The sequence below is a fragment of the Anopheles funestus genome, chromosome 3RL, assembly GCF_943734845.2.
Source record: "Anopheles funestus chromosome 3RL, idAnoFuneDA-416_04, whole genome shotgun sequence".
Taxonomy (NCBI): Eukaryota; Metazoa; Arthropoda; class Insecta; order Diptera; family Culicidae; genus Anopheles; species Anopheles funestus.
In genome coordinates this window covers 39,160,497-39,179,483 of record NC_064599.1, presented here as the reverse complement: position 1 = coordinate 39,179,483, position 18,987 = coordinate 39,160,497, and the positions used below count along the sequence as shown (strand labels likewise).

The 18,987-nt window shown below is 40.5% G+C and overlaps 3 protein-coding genes across 5 annotated transcripts; 1 reads left to right on the top strand and 2 right to left on the bottom strand.

Annotated features, from left to right (window-relative positions):
* The first annotated feature begins 303 nt into the window (after positions 1–303).
* On the top strand, positions 304–18,870 carry LOC125768852 (protein Lilipod). Of its 2 annotated transcripts, XM_049437100.1 has the most exons (12): positions 304–1,118; positions 11,623–11,747; positions 12,062–12,201; positions 12,313–12,543; positions 12,642–12,710; positions 15,489–15,644; positions 15,723–15,881; positions 15,966–16,120; positions 16,198–16,429; positions 16,506–16,662; positions 18,072–18,414; positions 18,748–18,870. In XM_049437100.1, exons 1-11 carry the CDS (start codon positions 1,044–1,046, stop codon positions 18,406–18,408), a joined length of 1,836 nt encoding a protein of 611 aa, XP_049293057.1. In that variant the 5' UTR covers positions 304–1,043; the 3' UTR covers positions 18,409–18,414; positions 18,748–18,870. The 2 variants fall into 2 exon arrangements, with proteins under 2 accessions (XP_049293057.1, XP_049293055.1); XM_049437098.1 differs by having other exon boundaries at positions 18,072–18,870.
* On the bottom strand, positions 2,643–6,502 carry LOC125768855 (putative polypeptide N-acetylgalactosaminyltransferase 9). 2 transcript variants are annotated; one of them, XM_049437107.1, is made up of 5 exons: positions 6,279–6,502; positions 5,708–6,209; positions 5,268–5,638; positions 4,976–5,197; positions 2,643–4,902 (listed from the first exon to the last, which is right to left on the bottom strand). In XM_049437107.1, the coding sequence occupies exons 1-5, from the start codon at positions 6,282–6,284 to the stop codon at positions 4,243–4,245; spliced, it is 1,761 nt and encodes a 586-aa protein (XP_049293064.1). In that variant the 5' UTR covers positions 6,285–6,502; the 3' UTR covers positions 2,643–4,242. The 2 variants fall into 2 exon arrangements, with proteins under 2 accessions (XP_049293064.1, XP_049293063.1); XM_049437106.1 differs by having other exon boundaries at positions 5,708–6,502.
* On the bottom strand, positions 13,996–15,481 carry LOC125768899 (tetratricopeptide repeat protein 12-like). The gene is made up of 2 exons (XM_049437217.1): positions 14,918–15,481; positions 13,996–14,827 (listed from the first exon to the last, which is right to left on the bottom strand). The coding sequence occupies exons 1-2, from the start codon at positions 15,046–15,048 to the stop codon at positions 14,095–14,097; spliced, it is 864 nt and encodes a 287-aa protein (XP_049293174.1). The 5' UTR covers positions 15,049–15,481; the 3' UTR covers positions 13,996–14,094.
* Positions 18,871–18,987: the final 117 nt, after the last annotated feature.

The following is an 18,987-nucleotide window of genomic DNA, read 5'->3' as shown; positions in this document are numbered from 1 at the left end:
AGATTTTGACATTTGCTTCGTTAAAATGTAAACCATCTGTCGGACGTTTATTTCGTCGAAGTGAATTGGCCGTTGAAACTCAGTGACAGTTGAGAACAGCGTCGGACGCGGTGGAACAATTTTAACAAATCATTACTTGCTCTAAACTTCTTCTAAGGACTAATTCAACTGATTCAAATCATAGGGCAACAATACAGGATGCTATTGTAATGTTGTTATCCAGTCGTTTCCACTTTATTTTAAAAAGACGTTACAAGGCTTTCAAGAAGTGCAAAATGGACGAACCTTCCGTTTCGCTGCTGATTCAGTTGCTTTGCGAACGCGTCTGCTGCATGACGTTTGACTTGTAAACACAACAAGCTTGCAATCAACAACGTTCGCGTCGCGCAGCGAGCGAGAAATAAAGCGAAATTAGCATTATAATTGCGACCCAGTTTAATTCGATTCTTATAGGGCAGTTTTCTACCAATAACTAATCACAAATAGTGAATAATCCGATTAAGGATTTTACCATTACACCATTGTCCGTGCAGTGCATTAGCCTCCGCTTCATCTGCATCAAAGTGAAAGTAGTAAAATTTCATCGAAAAAGACATCGGGCCGAGGATGCTTCCTGTCCGGGAAGGTGTGTCCGGTTTGAAGGGAATTTGTTCGAAAATATAAGAAAGTGTGTTGGTTTGTGTATTACGTGCGTGTGTACCATTCGCTAACAAAAAAGGCAACGGCGACCGTAGGCCCTATGGTGATGTGTTGTGATATTTTGAGGCCTCCCGGATTCGCGGATGGTGATGCCTAGTGCGGTGGTAGAGGAGAGTGGATTCCGCGATATAAATTCCCGTCCCGTGTGTGCTTGCAGTAACGTGTGCGAATCAAAGTAATCCGGTGTAACCAAGCGTGGAGGTTAAGTGTAATCTCTGGAAGCTATTCGTTTAGGCGTTATCGTTTAGGAAACCCCGTTGTACTTGCTTTCGTGGCCGTAGAAGGCCACCAACGGCACCAAAATTACACTCAACGCGACGCAACTGTTCGCCGTCCTGAACGCTATGGAGCAGGACGAGGAGCAAGAAGTGCCCGACATACGGGAACAAATGTTTCACAACACGGTTCGAGAGCATATCGTAAGTATTCGAGCGAATTTGGCTGCTGTATCAAAAAACCTTTTTGTTGTTGGTTTTGTTTTATCGCACTCCCTGGCGCAGTGGAAGCTCAAATTAGGTCACGGTGTCACCGGTGCTGCCGAGTGCATTAGTGTTTTAAGACAGGAAAACATGGAAACTTGTAAAAGGTGCCTACTAAGTGTAATTCCAGCTGGCGCAGCATTCCATTGCGTAACAAAACAATGGTATTATTCGAGGTGAAGCATTTAATCACAGTCGACTTTGACCTCACATCCGATTCGGCTCTCACACCAAAAGCGTAATTAGAATCGGAAAAGTACCTCACGGAGACACAACGAGACAGCTGTCCTCGGTGTGAATAATCCATTCAGCAAAAATGTATAGCGCACGATAAGACAAAGTCTACAAACAATTGCCCCTTGATAACGAATGGTTGGCAATTGTGAATAAATTGTGTTTGGGGATCGCGTACAGCGCTTTCCAATGTTTAATTTTGCTTCAAGCAAATACCAACTATCTACCGATGGTGGCAAACAAAATGTTTGACCGACGAAGAAACTGCTGCGTAGGCACTTGGGAACGAATTAGAAATCATTCGTCGATCATACCTGGATTGCAATACGCCCGTTTGCTACGATACACAAGCCCAGACTTTGATTGTGCTTAAGAGGAGAAACGCAAAGCTGGCGCATGTACCACGTAACCGCATCTTATTTGTTATCACGTCAGGCAGTACAGAAAATGGTGCATGTAGACAGGTAGAAATGGTGGGTTGCGGAGCGTCCGGTACAAAATGTTAGGAGGAGGTGTGTTACATTTATTGTTCTGCATGTGTTTCCTGCTACCCGGCACCACCCATTACGCCCAACCAATGATTCGTTAGCATCGCTAAGGAAACGGTTTGCCCCTAGCGCTCGTCTTCATCGATCCGATAAAGTGCAGAACGTTTTTAACGCGTTTTTTTGTTGTTGGTAGTTTTTATTCACCAAGGTTTTTGTTTTCCAATGACTTTCTCAACCAACGGAAGCGATGCGGAGTAATTGCAAATATGTGTACCTTTTGAACGGCCGCCGCGAAAACCATGGGTGTTGCAGTACTTTACGTTGCTTTCAACGCCTCGACCTTCATTTGTTCTCTACTGGCCCAATTCGATGCCTCCGAATTATTGCTACCCCGGTTGATATGGATTTGTAAAAGCGATGCAACGATCGTCTACAAAGGCTAGTAGGTTAGGAATGTCCATTGAAATGAGTGCAGATATATCGGTTACGAAGGCAAAATGTGCGTTTATCAGTAGGTAGACTTCAAAAAGCCGTTAAATGGTATTCCCATATGGAAGCTGGTCCATGTCTCGAAGATTGTGGTAAAACCTGCCTGGTCCTAAGTCAAGAATGGTCCACTTGTAGTGATTTAATGATCGAGATCTCAAGTAGGCGATGACGGCATCGAAAGATAGTTAAACATATCTGAGGAATGCACGATGAGATTTTACCGGTCGCTATTTCGTTTAATAAATTAAAAAAATAAATCTAAACTAATGTTACATTTAAACAACACAAAACACTTCGATAACAGCGTATCAATCGGTTTGAATTCCAAAAACAATTTACGGAAGCAATCGGCACACCTGCAGCTTTGTGGGCAAAAGAACCAAACAAAAGAAAAACAATATTACAAGCAGCAGGTAGGAAAGCGAATGCATGGCCAAACATCTGTCTATTCATTTTAGATGATTTTCTCTATTTCTACTCTGGAATGCTTTGAAATGTCGGACAACATGGGTTGCCAGCTGCTGGTTTCCTAACACTTAAGTGTTAAACGTACACGTTTCTCTTCACAAATGCGGTTATTGCAATGCGAAATAATTGCTCTTCGTTTATTCGAATATGGCCAAAAGTACTTGCATGTTACAATCATAGTTAATTTAATGTACTTAAAAAGATTTTAAAGCAACAATTCTATCAATATTACACTACATAAAATAAATAGGTTCCTCAAAGTCTGAGGTTCATTTAATCGATAAAAACCTTTCTTTCTGATTGATTGAATATGAATTTTTGTGTGCCATAATATGCCTGCTGTCTAATGGGCTAGCTTATCAGTAATCGAAAAGTCTCGCACAATCCCAGCAAATGGAGAAGAGTATGGGGCTCCATCGAGATTTAAACCTAAAATTCGGTCGTTTATTATCGGCACTGCTCTTTGGCAGAATCATCGATAACATATAAGTTAAGTACAAAGATAAATATCTTTACCATGATCTTCATAGGAATTTTTTAAAAGCATTTTTTCTTTAATTTTTTAAAAGTAAAAGAAAAGCAATTAATTCGGACCCACAAGTTGCAATATCTACTTGATCGGAGTAACTAATGGAAAATAATCGTTTAGAGATGTTTGTTGTTCTGTATTACCACAAGAATTTATGATTGATCAAAGCCTAATACTGGGGCCAATCGTTACGAACATTACGCATCAATCCATTCCTAAACTAAAATTACATCTCCTCTGCAAAATTGAGATTGTGGTGCTGAATAGCGCCTCGTATCGTTGCATCACACTTTATCAATCGACTCAGTGCAATCCTAACGCTGTAGTAAACTAATCGCCAAAGCATTCCCAGTCCGTATAACCCTTACAATGCTGGCTCGTACGTGGCCTATATATAGCACCTTAGCACTTTGCGTACTTTCCTTTCCGTCCGCGCAAAAGGCGCTTGTAAAAAAAAAGATCATTACCGTTGCCGTAACCATGGTGAAGAAGAAAGAGTGAGAGTAGTGAGTACGGCCATGATCGCTGTCATTGATCTTTTCGCGAGCGCTCCTTTCGTCTGTGATCGTTTTATTTTTATTTTCTTTCACCGTATTTTACCCTAACCGTCATCCGGTGCACGTTGATAATGGCGCCTTCTCGGTGGTTTTAGCGTACCGTGGTCGACAAAATTAGCAATCGTTGCACGCGCTGGCGTCTGGTGAACGCCGGAGAAATGGTTTTCTCCTTTCACCATGCACCATCCGGTTTTCCATACATTCCATACAGCTTATGTTGCTGTCCAGTTCTGTTCCGAAAAGGTATTTCTTTCTATTTTAATTTAATCAAATTTTATTGATCCTCAGTAAAAAAAAGATCATATTTTATCGATCTGAAAGGTCCATCTTTGATGGGAAGCAAGTGTGCCGGAACTGAAACTCACTTCCACGGGATCACATTGCTCGACGGTTAAACGAAAACGGTTTCCTGCCGGTATCAAGCATAGTTCACTGGCAATGTTAACTAGCTGGCCTGTTTGACGTCGATAAAGCCATTTATATGCATCGGAGTTACCCTGGGAAGTGCAGAGCGTTATCAACACTTGGTATCCTTGTGATCCACCGTTGACCACACCAAGACAATGTCCTTCGCGAGTTATCTCACCCGCAGTTTGATGGAACCAGATCTGTTGTCCTCCCAAACCATGACAATGAAGCAACGCTAGGGAACGATCTCTCATCGGCCAGGTAATGCAGAGGCTATCGGAATGGTTTTCGTTCCGTATCCAACCCATCGCTTGTGCTTCAGATGGATCGTCCTGCTCGGGAAAGACATGCTGCATATACCAACGAAACGATCGACACGCTAACCGATTCCGAAGAAGTCGTCGTTCATCAAGATCTTTAGGTTTGTGGGTAGTCAAGAGGGTCCGATAATCAGGATGCAATCGGTACAGGAACTCTGCATACTCATCCATCCAAACTAAGGCCACGCGCAGACTGTTTTTCATCGTTAGTTCACGCTCTTTCGTGTAGCTCTGGTTTTGGGGAAAGGTACACAGAGAAGTTTTAAAATGCTCATATTACTGACTAATATGTTTCGGGTCTTACCCCAATGTAAGGATGGTTTCGTTTCTGGATGTGAGCAACATGGGAACAGGGCACTTCTTTAATTGTTCCACCACACATCCAGACTTTGAACGATAGCTCCATGTTTTCACCGCCATAAACCTGCATTCCCGGATCGTACCATCCTAGCTGGGCGAAAAATTCCTTCTCAATACAAAATATTCCACCAGCCATGACCGGACTGTCGAAAGGTTCCAGCGGGTTCTGTAGTGATGAATGATGTATGTCAGTCTCACTCGATATTAGGCCCTTCTTTTGGAGATATTGAACTCACCTGCTGCTCTTGCCGGTAGCGATCATACCGTGGACGCCATTGAAAGCTGAGATTCCAATCAAATGTTCCGTAAAGTCCGCTGGAAGGTCCAATCTGAAGAGCGAGAGTCGTCTCATTAAGCCAATCAATTGTGGGTACTACGACTACATGTCTCCCACTTTCATCCCGATTGACTACCAGTTCTAGCAAAGGTTCCAACCACCCAGTCAGACACTCACAGTGTGCATCGAGAAATAGCAAGTGTTCGGCGGAGGTACGCTTGGCACCAAAAATTCTCGCTTTAATCAAACCGAGTCTCCGCGGTGTTCGCAGAACTCGTACCTTATCATTGTAGGGCAGGAAGTAATCGTCCAGGAATGTTTTGAGCTGTACTAAAGATGAATAAAAGTCGCTTAGACGAATAGTGGAAAATGTTCCAAAAACACCACCAAATTATTTACCCAAGCTCGACCAATCATCGATCAGCAGGATCTCCCGGATAAGCTCCGGAGGGGTACGGTTTAACACCGAGTGTACCGTTCGTAGTAATACCGAGAGAGCTTCATCGTGAAACACAATCACAACGGAAACCGGTGGTAACTCTAATGCATGATATGTTTTCCGCCGACACCAAGGATCGCGCACATCCGGAAGCTCTCGTCGAACGGATATCAGATCAGAAACGAATTGATTGTAACCCTGCCGTTGCCAACCGTTTGCTATCTGTTCCTTTACTCGCTCCAGTATTTGGCCTTGATTTTGAGGAATTATTACCGGTTCACCCATATGGCCCGGAGCGTTCACATTTACGCCTGAAAGCACTTGATTGCGCGTATGCTGATGTAACTCCTTCTGCTCAAACACTGCACGAGAGTATTGATGAACAATCAGGACAAGAGCGGTGGCCAGTAGAAATAGTAGTATAAATTCAGACCTGCAAGTCGTGGAGCGGTATGGCACAACCTGAAGACACATATAAAAGAGGGATTCAATCTCAAGTTTAACATTGTTTCAAACTCCACCCTCACTAACCCTCATTGTGGAGATGACCGTTTCACATAGATAAAACGAACTATCGAACTGCTATGATATTTAAAAAATCAATTAAAATATTTTATTTCGAGAAACGTAAATGTAACACGCACTACGTTTGGAAAGGAATCGGCTAGACTGGAACATTCAAGTTGGAATTATTTTTTAGCGACCCAAGCTACATGTTTTAGTATTTGTTAGGAGGGTAAGGTAAGCAAAAAGGAGCAATATGATAAAGTTCAAATGCATGTAATTTGCTCGTTTCTTGTCATTGTCTTATCAGGAATGTTGGGGAACATGTCTATTTTTTGCATGCAATCGTTACCTTTCTGTAGTGCAATTCATGTAGAAAGATATTTTTAATGTCCCACGTTTTGTCGTAATTCTATTTTATGGTTAACTTTAATTATAAAGAACAATATTACAAAAAATAGAAGAAAATATGTCCACAGTTGCTGAAAAATCTTAATATTGGTTTGTTTATAAATTTACTATTTAAAAAAAACAACAAAACAAAACACAACAAATTTGAAATTAAAATGTCAGTTGACAGAAAAAATTGCCTGCAAAACGCTGTATTTCCAAATTCTGACCGGAAATCAATAGTCCATAAAGTTCGATCAACAGCTTATTGTTCACTATATAGAAGTAGTGTGTGCAGGTGCAAAACGCAAACGGTTCGCTAAACCGAGATACCGTTGAACATATCGCTTATCATTATTTACCACTGCGTGTGCCCTCGTGCCACTTTGCAACAGTGTCCACAAGCTTCCATTCCATAACATTGCTGCCCTTTGATGTGTGCAACTCGGACTGAACTGATAGAAGAGTACGTAATATAATTCTCGACACCCATCACCTGCACCACACCGATCAAATCGATCGATGTTCGTGACGTCACACTGAAGGGAGAGAGATAAAGCTTTTTATAATTTTATATTTACACACGTCACTGTACTAGGGTGGAAGCACATGGAGCCGTGCTCGAACAGGCGCATGCAGACGGTGTGGTGTTTATTTACAACACTTTTGAAATGTTTCGACTGTATTGAGTAAATGTAAACACTTACTCGTCGTTGATCGTCATGGTTGGGCTTGAAGTAAAAAAGCGACGAAATTGTAACGTTTTGTTTACTACGGCGGGGTTTTCGTTAAGGTGTCCCGCATGTACATTATGACGCTCTGTGTTCTTTGTTTTGTAAACATTTTCATCATCCGATCAGCTGGACATGCGAAACTGTAAACCTGTGGACTGCCAAGTATTGCTTTGTGTGTTGTTCCACTGTACACGCTTGCAACTGATGAAAATTGAATTAAATCATAAGATACCGTAAAGACGATAAGCGTAATAACTGTTTCTATGTGTTTGTTTTCAAAATTGGTGAAAATACATAAATAAAATCGTAGTTTTTGGTGCCGTGACCAGGATAAATTAGTTTGTTATATATTCACGATGTTTTTTGAATTTTATTTTTATTTATTTTTTATCTAAAATCAGATCAGATTTCAGACCATAATTGCCCTTTTACACGTTCACCCTTTTACGCAACATTGTTCCAACCCCTACTTGAAACAATTCCAAGCTAGTTCTTTTTACCCTCACCCTTGTTCAGTCTTGGTTTTCTTTGTACGGCACAAGGCGCTACACATAGACCATTAGAATGTTGCAAGCATGGCAGCTTCCGGTTAATACGCACCGTTTTCTTTTGTGTCGTTCCATTCGAACGACGCACTAGCAACGGAATTGAGACAAAATAAAGTCGCACAAGAACATATGTTCGGATTTCCCATGATGCAATTTTACTTCGATGGTCGACACTTTGATGTATTATCATATTCTGATGATAGTATTATCTGATTGTGCAATCGTCGAACTAAATAATGTTTGTAAATTTAGTAAATTAAATAACATATCAAGAAGTAGACAAAGAATTTCTTATTCGCAACAACACATGCAACAATTGTCTGCTAGCTTTGGAATCTCCTCAAAAGGTATTCTCATTGTGTATTTTTAAACACTCTACTTTCTTCCTTTTTGGCATCGCAACGTTTGCTTCAGATTTACTCTGTCCCAATGGACCATTAGGTCAATGTTTCTGGCAGCGCGATTAAACTTTGGCCAACCAGCGTGACACATGCGACTGTTTTGCTGCTGGCAAACGAAAGCGAAACACGAGTTCCCTTGTTGCGCACGCAATTTCTACTTCATTCGCTTCAGCAAGACACTTATCATTTAACCATGCGGCGCCACGGGTTCCACGTGCTGTGCATGCAACAACATAACAGATATACTAGTTCGTACAGAAAACGCGTTAAGAAACAGCATCGACATGCATCTGTAGATTTGATAAAAAACCACGGAAGAAAATGCAAAACAAATGCATAACAGAAGCTGCATTCCTAAGCATCAAACCGTGATCATTTTGCATGATTTGGTTAGTATTTCGTGTATGATTGCATTTAGCTCTTTTCGGGTGTATTGCATGACTTATGATGATGTGTTGGTCCGTTTCTTCTGGAGCGGCAAACGGCAGGCTCATATTTTTGCTTTGCGTGCACACTCACATTTTGCTGGAAATCATTTACATGCAACCATGCAATACTATGCAGGGAAAATTTATGAATGGTTGTAGCAACACAGAGAGATAGGGTGCGAGAAACATTCATTTCATGTTTTATTTTTAGCTTGTATACCTAGTTGGAAATTTGATTTGATTGGAATCGCTTGTTGTTGTTTTGCATTTCTTTTTTCTATGTCCCGATCCCGTGCAGGTGAATAAACTTTTGGTGAAGAGTTTTATGGGTTTTTTCAAGGCAATTAGGTTGTTTTTTTATTCCGAAAAACTTCAAATTAATGTTCAGAACATGTCGGTATTTTTTTTATGTAAAAACCCATGTTTTTCTATTTTTAAAGCAATATTTCTGAATATTTCTCTTGGTGTTATTACACGTATGAGCAGACCATCTCCAAGAAAATGCTTCGTGCAATTTATGTATATGAATTATTTTTAGCATATCACCAAAACAAATGATCCGTCTTTCGCATTGGATCTTCTTATCAATACGCGAATAAAAAAGTTCCCATCCTATCTATTTACGTAGCTCAAAGCTTGATTGGTCATTAAAATTCTCGTTGCCTTAGTGAATCTCATTAATGAGCTACGCATAATTATATAAGATGTACTAATTTGCATGAAATCTATTTACATGCGGAATTTGAAGGATGTAAATGTATTAGACCGGCAATATCTATGTCTATTTTAGTATTCTGTAGAGGATTTTGACTGCAAACTCCATTTTCTAACGTGACTAAGAATTGGCTCCAGTACGTCTGAATGTACGTAGTAGAACTATTCATGTCTCACCAATCCAAACATCAATATTAACCGTGCATGTTCCGTGCAATAAGAACAAAATGCATTTGTCAAACAAACCTTAAGGCAATCGGCAACTAATTTCATAAACTCAATCGTTTCCAACACACACCCATTCCAACACAACAATAGCCAAACCTCTGCCGAATCGAGTAAATCGTCAAACAACTCATAAACCTTCTTACATAAATAAAACATTTCCTTCCTAATGGTAATAAAACACACCCCCTCGCATATGCTGAGTCGCGCTTGCTAGTGCAAACAAATCATAATGTGCCACAATCTTCTCCCATGGCACATTCACACGTGACTTTGGGCAACCGTTTGCCTTTCGGTTGTAGCCCACAATATCCGAAAGAAGCATCCGCTCGGTTAATGTATGGCGTGACGAGTCGTGTTTTTTTCCGCTAGATGGTTACTGTTCTGCTCAAATATTTGTTATGCAATTGAGCAATTGAAGCATTGTTCGACCGACGATCACCAGGTCTAGACGGATAGCAGACAGAATGTTTGTTCAAAAACAACCAAAAAAATCAACGTTAAAGTATCGAAGGTAAACATTGTGGTGTATTTCCAGTTTTATTATTTATTCGCTGGGTATGGTTTGAGTGAAACTATGTTCAACTTTCGTTTTGATATTATATCACAGTATTGACAATTAAATGATATTATTTATTTGCTCCACAATTTGATTCGGTCTGATAACCATTCGAAAGAATAACTGATAAACGTTTAATAAAATCGATCTTCAGCAATCTCACGGATAGCTTCATGCAGTTTTTCCAGTTAGTTGGGCAGCGTAATAGCATAGTTTAATTTGCGTTTCTGCATTATACTGCATTACGGTCTCGCTATCCGCCAGCAAGATCGAGATTAAAAACCTTGTTGGTAACTGATCATGCAAAAAAAAAAGAGCACTTCCGTTAGCATAGAGACCCCAGCGAAGAGCCTCGACAACAACAGTTTGAATGGTGGTTTTTCCCGTTACATCGACTGGTTTGTTGATGTAGTAAAAAACAGGATTTTTTTTAGTAAAACATGATTTGCTTAAGCAGTGGAAAAAGTCTCCGTCGATAAAGGTTTATCTCATATGAATAATAATATCAAAATTATTTAGATGCTCATATTTGTGCTTGGAGTTACAGTTTTCCTCACACTGAAAAGAGAAAATCACTGTAATATGTGTATAATCAATGTTGCTGCACTAAATCATGGTTCAGCGCTGTACCAAAAATAGCAACTGGAACACCTACAACAGACCCTTGCCATACACATATGGAGTGGAACTGTCACGTAAAACCCGTCTTCGCCATCGCAAGAATTGTTATTTTGCTGCCTAAAGCCTGTTTCTGTGCAGTGTTATGGATGGGGAATGCATGTAGTATCTATAAATTGCGCGACACAACTCTAGAAAGACGAAGTTTACTTGGAAAGTTGTAGCGATCACACAGAATGATGAAGATCACTGCACTCTCCGGCTGAAATGATTGGACAAGTGGTGCGATCGGTTTTGAAATTGGTTTCATTTGGCGGCATTGAAATAATTTGAATACTCTCAAAGAGTTTGTAGAACTCATTTGCGATGTAACTCACTCATCAAGATTTGAATCAGAAAAGCGTTATATAATTCAAAAAAGAATCATTTCACTCACGAGTCGTGATGCTTCGCTACGATTAACTCATGAATGAGTTTTATGTCTTGTGAGTTGTTTAAGACAAACGGTGATAAGACAGAAAAAATATAAACCAGATCCTGAATTTTTGGAGCAATGTATAACTCTTCAATGAATCAGTTTAAGAGTTAACTCTCAATTAAGGAGTCACCTTAATTCACCTTAATAAGTTGAGATATTATTTATACAAAAAAACTTAAATAATTTAACTATATCATCTACAAAATAAACTATTGATTGTTGCTCAACTTCGAATAATTTATAAATTTTGTAAATATATTTATCTTTCTTTTGCAGATCTTTATGTTGCTGTTCCTGTTGCTTTATCTTGGAAGCTATGCGCTGATCAATCGCTTCCGTAGGCGTGATCGGGACGATTTGTTTGCTACTGACGATGACGAAATCACAGTGTACCGAATTAGGTAAGCTTATTAGTTTTAAGGAGTATTTTATTTTTTTGCAGACAATTATTTATAAATCTTCATGTTATTTTTTAGTTGTTAAAATGTTTTACATTGATTCTACGCTCTTGTCTGTTGGTATTGATGTGAATTGTTTACAGTGCTTCACGGACGTTAAAATCTTTCCATTGAACGATTCGTTATTCGTAATGCACATTTGCATTCATTCTAGCTTGACAATAAACCAATCCCTGCAAGCCCACCATTGTTCCGCTTCACTAACTATTTTTAACATATTCTTTTGTCTTTTATGCTATTTTCGCTGCACCCACCAGCTTATGGTTATGCACCTTCTCCCTGGCCGTGGCAGTTGGTGCCGCCCTGCTGCTCCCCATCTCGATCGCAAGCAACGAGGTGCTCATCCTGTACCCCAACAGCTACTACGTGAAATGGTTGAACAGCTCGCTAATACAAGGTACTTCTCGGGGTGCAAAAACCAACCCCAAACTTTAAACCGGTACCGTTTACCCAACTGACTAATGCCTCAATTCTTTTGTTCCCGTTGTGTTTTTATTTTTCTGTACAGGGCTCTGGAACTACGTATTTCTGTTCTCGAATCTGGCACTGTTTGTGCTGCTGCCCTTTACCTATCTGTTTACGGAGTCATCCGGCTTTAGCGGTCACAAGAAGGGCATTATGGCGCGGGTGTACGAAACGTTTACCGTGTTTTCTTTGCTTGCTTTCATCGTTTTTGCCACAACGTACATCATTTCCGCCCTGCGCGATCCGGACAGGAACACATTTCAGGCACTGTTCAGTAAGTTTTCCATGTTTGTTTGTACGATTTGCATTGTCACGTGATTGTTCATTTCGATTCTCTGTTCTCTTTTTTTCTTGTCAACCAATTCTGTCCAGATTTAGCCAGATGCCATTTGCCATTTTTGTACTCGTGTGTGTCGTTTTTAGGTGTACTGTTACTATTAGGTAAGTGATGTCTTGTTCGGTGACTATTAATCAGGCCAACTTTTTTTTCAGCTGCGATCATTGCGATTTACTATTCATTTGATGCATTCCTTGTAAAGCTTTGTTATGCTACACAGACCATGTAATCGACACATATTGTCAACAATTGTATACCGCAACTGGAATATCTTATACACGATTGTAATAGAATATTTTAAATTGGTATCAGATATCAGCTCTCTCTGTTTCAATTGATAGTTTGTGTGGCTTCTATCGTTTTTATTTTTTCTCCAGTGTGACACATTCATTCACTACAGGTTTGACCAACCATGTTGTTTTTATTTACATAGAACAAAGTGCGCTTAACGGTATAAGATAATCGGAGACTGAATTTTTGCAAGATAGTTGACACCATACAGATAAGTTAACGGCAATGATAATTTATAATTTTGTTATGGATTTTGTTTGTAATGGATGCCGCGTTTGCTCACGCCGGATCACACATTAGGACCACTGTTTGAAGCTGTTCAACAATTTTTTGCTTCGGTATGTGATAATGGATGTAATCTGAATCCGTCACCACACATCTGAATTCAAAAATTCGTCGCGGACAGTAAATGGCCAAACGCGATCAAAAACTCTCATTACGCAAGATTGGCATTGAGTGTTGGAATGCGTGTATAATTCTGAAATGAGAGTATCTTGTCAATCAAGTTACTCAAAATAAAACATTTTTCCTCGATCAACCGGAAACATATTTTACCAAAAAGTATGAAAAGAGCATATTTAATGATGTTTTTCTAATATTGTTTTTTATTTGAGTGATTCCATATTTCTATCGAAATAGTATGCGCAGTGTATTTTATCAGCTCATAGTTCTAAGGCATGCAACTGCAAAATTCAAAAGACAATCCATCATAGACAATAATGTTTTGTTGACAAAATGGAAACCCTTCTGCTGTGGTTCAATCAACTTCTAGTCCATGCCTTGTGTCAGTTGTCTTGCCTTAGTTACCCAACGGTTGGTGATGGATTCCTGCAGCAATGGGACGCCCTGTCTGTCGATACGGATACGGTAGCGTAACAAAGTTTAATCAATAAACATGTAAACAAAACGCGCATCAACCGCAAAAACCACTCTGTCAGTAGACGATTCATCAAAATCCAAACGAAGGCTCCTTCCTGTAGACGGAAGTAGCGTGCGGTAAAAAAATCAAATTAGTTTTACCCCTTTCGTCAGTTTACTCGGTGCAGATTTAAAGCGCTGCAGTGCAGAGTTCGGAAAATGCAACAAAAATGTACCATGTTTGTTCAACTGGAAGTTTCCACAATGTGATGTTTTATTATAGAGCAAATATGTGGTGTCCGGGACCTTCCGGCGGGGGGAAACGATGGTTTTTTCCATCTAACCTTCCGAAAGTTCTCCGGATGAAGAAGATTGTACGTCGTCCATGGGCAAAGGTTTCGTGGCAAATCGATCCTGAGCTATCGCACCGGTCGCTTGGGCCACAGATTCTTCTGATTGCCCCGCACCAGTTGCTCCAGTTTGATGATCGCTCACTACTTCCGTCGTCGCTGATCTGCCCTCGATTTCACGCACAATCCGATCGATATACGGTAGTTCACGGGGATTGTGCTTCCGCGCTTCGGCCACACTTTTCTCGTACGCTTTCATCTCCCCCAGTCTGTAATAACCTTGGGCTCGGAAAATCCACGAACGTAGGTTTTTCTCATCCAGCTTGCTCAGTACGAAGTCACAATCGATGATCGCACGTTTGTACAGCTCGATCCGGATGTAGGCCAGCGCACGGTTGTTGTACAGTATTGGGCTGTCGCGGATTTGATCGATTGCCTTCGAGTACATGTTGATCGCTTGTTCGTACTCGCCACGTCGAAAGGCTCGGTTACCGGCACGCCGTAATCCTTGGGCAACTTGTTCCCGCTCGCGGCGTTCTGCCGCCCGCCTGGCTGCATCTCGTTCAATTTCAGCCATAAAAGCATATTTGTCCTGCATCGGTTGCTCGAGCGGCGGCTCGTCGGCTGTGTTGATAACCGTCCGTTCCTGATTGACGCGGACGATAAAGTTTTCCACATTCGTTTCTTCCTTTCGCTTCGTGGCATTGTCTGAGCCAAGAAATCTGTGAAAATAAACCCACAACACGGTGGCGTCTTGAGACTGAAGGAACACTTCATAATGATGATTTCTTTTTGCCTCCGTTTGCACTTACTGGTCGGCGAACGCGACACCCATCTGCTCCTTGGCTTTGTCGCCACTGGTCATTAGGCTGAGAATTCGCATCACTTCATCCACCTTGCTTAATCCTGCCTCGAAAGCTTCTTCGTCCTCTTTGGACATCATTCTGATGTCCAGTTTTCAGTCAATTTGTTTTTTAAACAGGCAAATGTCTTTAGCAAACTCTGTGTCACTAAAAAAGCCCACCACCATGCGCCCGGTTGGTTGCCAGTCGACTAACTGTAACGCAAGGATGGATTTCCCTGTGCTTCGTAATACGCGCCTGTTGTTAACTACACAAATTTGCTTGTTGATTGGAAGCCACCGTCCAAGGACTGCTAAATGCGAAGTTCGTCTCCGTAGCAACCGTCAAACCGTTGCTGGCGAATGTCTTGTTTGTTTCTGCTGTCTGGCGAATGGGAGGGATTGTGTTCAGCTCAGGAAAGGACAATGTTCATTGCTCACTTGTTAAATGAATTTAATTTCGCTTAATTTAAAAAAAAAAGCTAATGCATTAACAAATCATTTGTCCGCGTTGTTTATGTTTTTTTTCTTTCTATTTTCAGTTTGCACCCCAATGGGTTTCGTAAGACTGTTCGGTGTGGTGGGCCAAGTGCTGGTCAAACCAAACCTTTTGCGCGACGTGAATGAAGAATTCCATGCCTTCAACATTGAGGAGGCCACCGTTAAGCGTAAGTTGGCAAATGCCAACCTTAACATAGGTAAGAACCCAAACAAATAAACCATTTGGTGCTTGTCGATATGAACAAATGTCTCATTCTTTGTTTTCATTCTTGCAGAGCTAAGGAGCGTAACAACGATAGATCTAACGCCTGCCAAACTTTGCTCCGGGCTAGACGATTTGTATCAAATCAAACCAGCCACTAATGGCAGTACGCATGAATCGGTCAAGCTGTTTGAAAGACTGAGAGAGCTAGAGTCTGAACGTAAAGTGCTAGGTAAGCTCCTTCGCATGCAACCGCAATGGTTCCGGTTTCTTGAGTGTTAATTTAACTTTGCCGTTCTTCGCTTCCATCCGCTAGACAAGCAACGCAGCTCTTCGGCACTTCAGAGGAATCTGGTCTATCCGATAGCGATGCTGCTATTGTTGATTCTCACCGGCATTACAGTCCTGTTGGTCGTACAGAACACACTGGAATTACTGATCGGTATCAAGGCAGTACCACTAAGCACGAGGGTAAGGGAAATTAATTGATGCATATAGTTCAAAACCTATAATCAACGAAAAATGTTTGTTTTTCACATTATTTACAGCAATTCACGCTTGGCATTACATCTCTATCCAAGCTTGGCCCGTTGGGAGCCACACTGGAGGTGTGTATTATCACCTATCTGGGTGTTACGTCCACCGTTGGGCTCTACACAATGCCTTTCATGCGCAATGTGCGGCCACAACGGCGCAACACATCGCTACCACAGCTGATAGCAAACTGTGGCCTCGTGCTTATCCTTAGCTCAGCGCTACCACTTCTCGCGCGTATTCTAGGTACGTGACAAACAATCACAAATGTATGCGTATTATATTAACTCTGGATAATCGTTTATTTCCACCCAACAAACAGGTATTACCAACTTCGATCTGCTCGGCGATTTTGGCCAGATCGAGTGGCTGGGCAACTTTCTGATCGTGCTGCTGTACAATGTGATCTTCGGGACGGCGGCTACGCTGTGTCTGTTTAATAAGTTCACCGCTACCGTGAGGAGAGAGCTGTGCGCTCGGTTAGTGGAGAATTATTTCATCTTTCTTAGCTACCTTACGTTTATCATCAACTGAAGCGTCTATTTGCCTGCGCTTTCTAACCGTTCGTACGCACGCGCGTATAATGCTTTTCCCCAATCATTGATTGCCATTTTGCTATCAAGGGCCACCCAGAATAGCGTTTCTACCAGTGGTTCCGATGTCGAAGAGTTTAGTGAAAAGAATAAGCACGCGAATACATATAAAGCACGCTACACGCCACTAACTAGCACCGTTTCGTAGGGATGCTTTCTATCAGGCTGTACTTATTTTAGTTTGTGAATCATTTGCGTACACGTTATCGTTCATATTCGCTTGCCCGGGGAAGAGGAAGTATTTAATTTAATTTATTCACCACCCAGTCCATGGGTTCGAGTAATTATTTATTAATTCGTTCATTTGTCCAACTAATATTTATCATATCTCACTGTTTGTGTATGTGTTTATTTCATATGCGTTCGAAAATGCTTCAATGCTAGCAGTTAAAACAATTGTTCTTGATCCACGACCTAATGTTTCATTCAATCGTTACGCACAATAATGCAATGCATTTTAAAGCAACAAACACACGTAATTGCTTGTTTGTGTTGAAAAAGACTTCGATAAAACTAGATAAATAATTCACTTTGCCACACGGAAAGTGAAAGCAAAAGCGTAGGGAAAATATGTTAAAATGAGATAATTAACGAAAGATTCAAAAAACCATATCGTTATCCGCGCACAGTTTAAGCTTAATATACTCAAGATACATCCGCGTTCATTTTTGGAAGGTAGGAAAATTCCAGCAATGGAGACGAATTCTAGTCTAGAATGTGTGAGAAGCTGGACGATAAGAATATGGTATTATCCTCATATCGTCATACATACCATTGTTGCTTTATCGGCCTTTTTTGCCAGAACTGAGATTATAGCGCATATTAGATAGAAAGAGAGATAGGTAATGTATCGACCAGGTTGATTACTTCCCAGAATATAGTAGCGTGAAATAAGGAGCGTATCATTGTTCTAAATTTTCATGCTTGATAAGCAAAGGCAAAGGACAATAAATTATGTTATTTAGGTAAATTTTATTTCAAAATGTAGTAAATAAACAGTAATGCAGAACCATGCACTGTGCAACTATAGTATGCTTTCGTAAATTGTACTTTAACACTAGATACCATCATCACATTGTAGCTAGAAGTAACCTTTAGTAACTAATCATTCTTCCAACTTCATTTTCATCTATTATTTAGTTTTAACACACCGCCCTCTAACTACTGTTTGTTTTTTTCTCTTTTTCTCTCTTTGTCTTTCATTTTTTTCTCTCTGCCTTGTACATGTTCTACATCTTTCATCTTTACGTTCTTTGATGAACATTAAATTCGCATATCGTACACATGTAACGCAGGTTGAAAGCATTGTTTGACTACAGCAGTCATATCGAGCTGAGCATTTATCAGAACGCCAGTCAGCTGAACCATCTGCATCCGGCGGCGTATACGGTATCACAGCATCCTCATACCAGCCATCCCGTACAACCTGTTGTAACCGTTACAAACGAACCCACCGGACAAGATCAGCAACATTTGATTGTGGTAGACCATGGTACCACCACTACAGTGCATCATCGTCATCCACAAGCATCCACGATCGATAGGAACCTCGATAGCATTGCCAAAGAAGAACCGCCTCCTATGCATCTTCCCAACGGGGTAGATCATGCCGATCAGAAAAAGACAAGTTAAGAAGGGGTACGAATAGTACTGTGGGTACAAAGCTAAACAACCCAACAACAAATATTGTCCATTTTTTAGGTATGATCATTAGTAGCCCTGATTAAACTGATCTGCTTCTCGATATTTGAACCCTACTCACACCCAGTGACCATCAGTAAGATACACTTAAGCGCTAGTTTTAATTTTAAACCTTTTAATTCATTTACGCCATCCAACATACTTATTATAATTTGCGATGCACAAACAAAACGTTTAAAGCTGCCATTTCAGTGATATTATGGAAAAAGAATATTATTTTTCATGGTTGTTTTATTTTTATCCTTTCTTTCTTTCGTTCGTCGTCTCTAGTTTTACGAGTGACAAAAGCTACTCATACACATGTAGTTTTAATAATATATATAAGAACTAAGATCTTATCCTATGCTTTCAAGTGTGCCGAAAATTAAACGTACAGTTCTATTCAACAAGCAAGCAGTGTAGATGGTTCACTTTTAAACTATTTCTCTTGTGAATATCACATCTCAGAATTAAATTTGATTCTTCCGAAAGGAGAAAACAATTCCTTCATCGTTCCATACAGTATTTTTC

Bases quoted from the DNA above. Each gene is read 5' to 3' on its own strand.
- LOC125768852 (XM_049437100.1), top strand. From the start codon at position 1,044: ATGGAGCAGGACGAGGAGCAAGAAGTGCCCGACATACGGGAACAAATG. The intron at 16,121-16,197 runs GTAAGGGAAATT...CATTATTTACAG, and splicing joins CAGTACCACTAAGCACGAGG to CAATTCACGCTTGGCATTAC. The intron at 16,663-18,071 runs GTTAGTGGAGAA...CATGTAACGCAG, and splicing joins AGGAGAGAGCTGTGCGCTCG to GTTGAAAGCATTGTTTGACT.
- LOC125768855 (XM_049437106.1), bottom strand. From the start codon at position 6,221: ATGTGTCTTCAGGTTGTGCCATACCGCTCCACGACTTGCAGGTCTGAA. The intron at 5,639-5,707 runs GTAAATAATTTG...ATTCATCTTTAG, and splicing joins CGATGATTGGTCGAGCTTGG to TACAGCTCAAAACATTCCTG. The intron at 5,198-5,267 runs GTGAGTTCAATA...TCATCACTACAG, and splicing joins GCTACCGGCAAGAGCAGCAG to AACCCGCTGGAACCTTTCGA.
- LOC125768899 (XM_049437217.1), bottom strand. From the start codon at position 15,048: ATGATGTCCAAAGAGGACGAAGAAGCTTTCGAGGCAGGATTAAGCAAG. The intron at 14,828-14,917 runs GTAAGTGCAAAC...TTATTTTCACAG, and splicing joins GGTGTCGCGTTCGCCGACCA to ATTTCTTGGCTCAGACAATG.